Source organism: Crocuta crocuta, unplaced genomic scaffold, assembly GCF_008692635.1.
Source record: "Crocuta crocuta isolate KB4526 unplaced genomic scaffold, BGI_CrCroc_1.0 scaffold2088, whole genome shotgun sequence".
Lineage (NCBI taxonomy): Eukaryota > Metazoa > Chordata > Mammalia > Carnivora > Hyaenidae > Crocuta > Crocuta crocuta.
This window is the reverse complement of record NW_027527892.1, coordinates 197,427-198,920: the sequence shown is the minus strand read 5'-3', so window position 1 is coordinate 198,920 and position 1,494 is coordinate 197,427. Positions and strand designations below refer to the sequence as shown.

Here is a 1,494-nt window from a genome sequence, read left to right as displayed (position 1 = left end):
TCTGCCAAGAATATTCAATAAGTAAAATCTGCAAAAGTAAATCCAAGTATGGCCGAAGTTCATAAGTGTATGAATATGCAACCTAAAATAAGTAAAGATAGTTGAGTTACTAATCGAAAGGAATCATGAATCAAGTTATGGACATATCACTGTTTAATTTCCATTAACCTGCCAGAGAAGTTCACTGAGGACAGTAGACGAGAACTGAGGATTCTCCCAGCAGCAAAAACGAAGCAATTTGATGGTTTCCTCTGAGTTACTGCAGTCTTCAATAATTTTCTTCACATAACTTGTTCTCACAAATAAAATATCTGCCACATTCTGCTGAATTGGCATTATAGGCTGTGGTAAGTTAGGATCACCAAAAGGATTGGGAAGAGGGGGATTACCTAGAATAGATTTGTAATCAATGAAAAGCCAATAAACTTCTATACAAAATTAAAATACTAAACTGAATCAGTTCAAAAACTGATTATAAGTTAACTTTCCTAAGTTCAACAAAACATTCATTATGATGATCAGATAGAAGTCAAAATGGGAAGATGCAAAACAACAGACACAATGAAAGCAAAAAAACACTGAAGTTAAAATTCTGAGGTCAACCATTTCACAAATAAGAAATTTACCGCATTAGAGAGTAAGTTTTTAAAAATTCTTTAAAAAAAAAAGTTCTTTTGAAGCACGTGGAACAAACAAGTGGTTTAAAAACAGAAGAATGCACCTTCAGACTCTTACACCTTCATGTTTATAAATACACAGAATTTTAATTAAGTTCTTCAATAGCCTACCATTGGTTTTAAACGTACAGAATAAAACATTGTACTTTACCATTAATTGAAGACTGCATTCTTGATGAGACATTGCAACATCGGATCAGTTGAGACACTACTGAGTATAACTTGCCCAATTCAGCATACTGATATTTTATTGGAGGACCTGGTCCTTCATCTAAAGATACAAGCATGAATGTAGCTGGTACACTCAATTTCAGAAGCTGTGTCTTTTCTGCCATACCTATAAAAAAGGGAGAAGAATATTGTACAGGAGAAACAGAACATAAAACAATCAGAATAGCAAGCATTGCACTAATAAAAATAATGTATTTGCCTCTAATTTTTTACGATTAAAGCTCATCAACTGTTTAAACTGAAGAAACACAGACTGCATAACTGCAGAAAATACACTGATTTAGCTTATTCTAACTGTGAATTGTGGCTTTCCGATCATACTGAGCCTTAAGGTAATATACTATTTAGGGCCTAGATAGCAACTCTCATCAATATACGGTGAAGAGATAAAACAAACTAAACTAAAAGAGGAACAAAATTTCTTGGGGTGCCTGGGAGGCTCAGGTCATAATATTGCAGTCTGTTAGTTTAAGCCCTGCATCAGGCTCTGTGCTGACAGCTCAGACAGCCTGGAGCCTCCTTTGATATTGTGTCTCCCTCTCTCTCAGCCCTTACCCTGCTCATGGTCTATCTCTCTCAAAAAAAA

At 35.0% G+C, this 1,494-nt stretch overlaps 1 protein-coding gene across 1 annotated transcript in view; it reads right to left on the bottom strand.

Moving 5' to 3' along the window:
• Window positions 1-1,494, bottom strand: part of LOC144245678 (ubiquitin carboxyl-terminal hydrolase 9X-like) — a 137,960-nt gene that overhangs the window by 29,999 nt on the left and 106,467 nt on the right. The window contains 3 exon segments of the mRNA XM_077781009.1: window positions 1-82; window positions 169-389; window positions 829-1,014. Of these exon segments, the coding sequence (XP_077637135.1) occupies window positions 1-82; window positions 169-389; window positions 829-1,014 (489 nt within the window).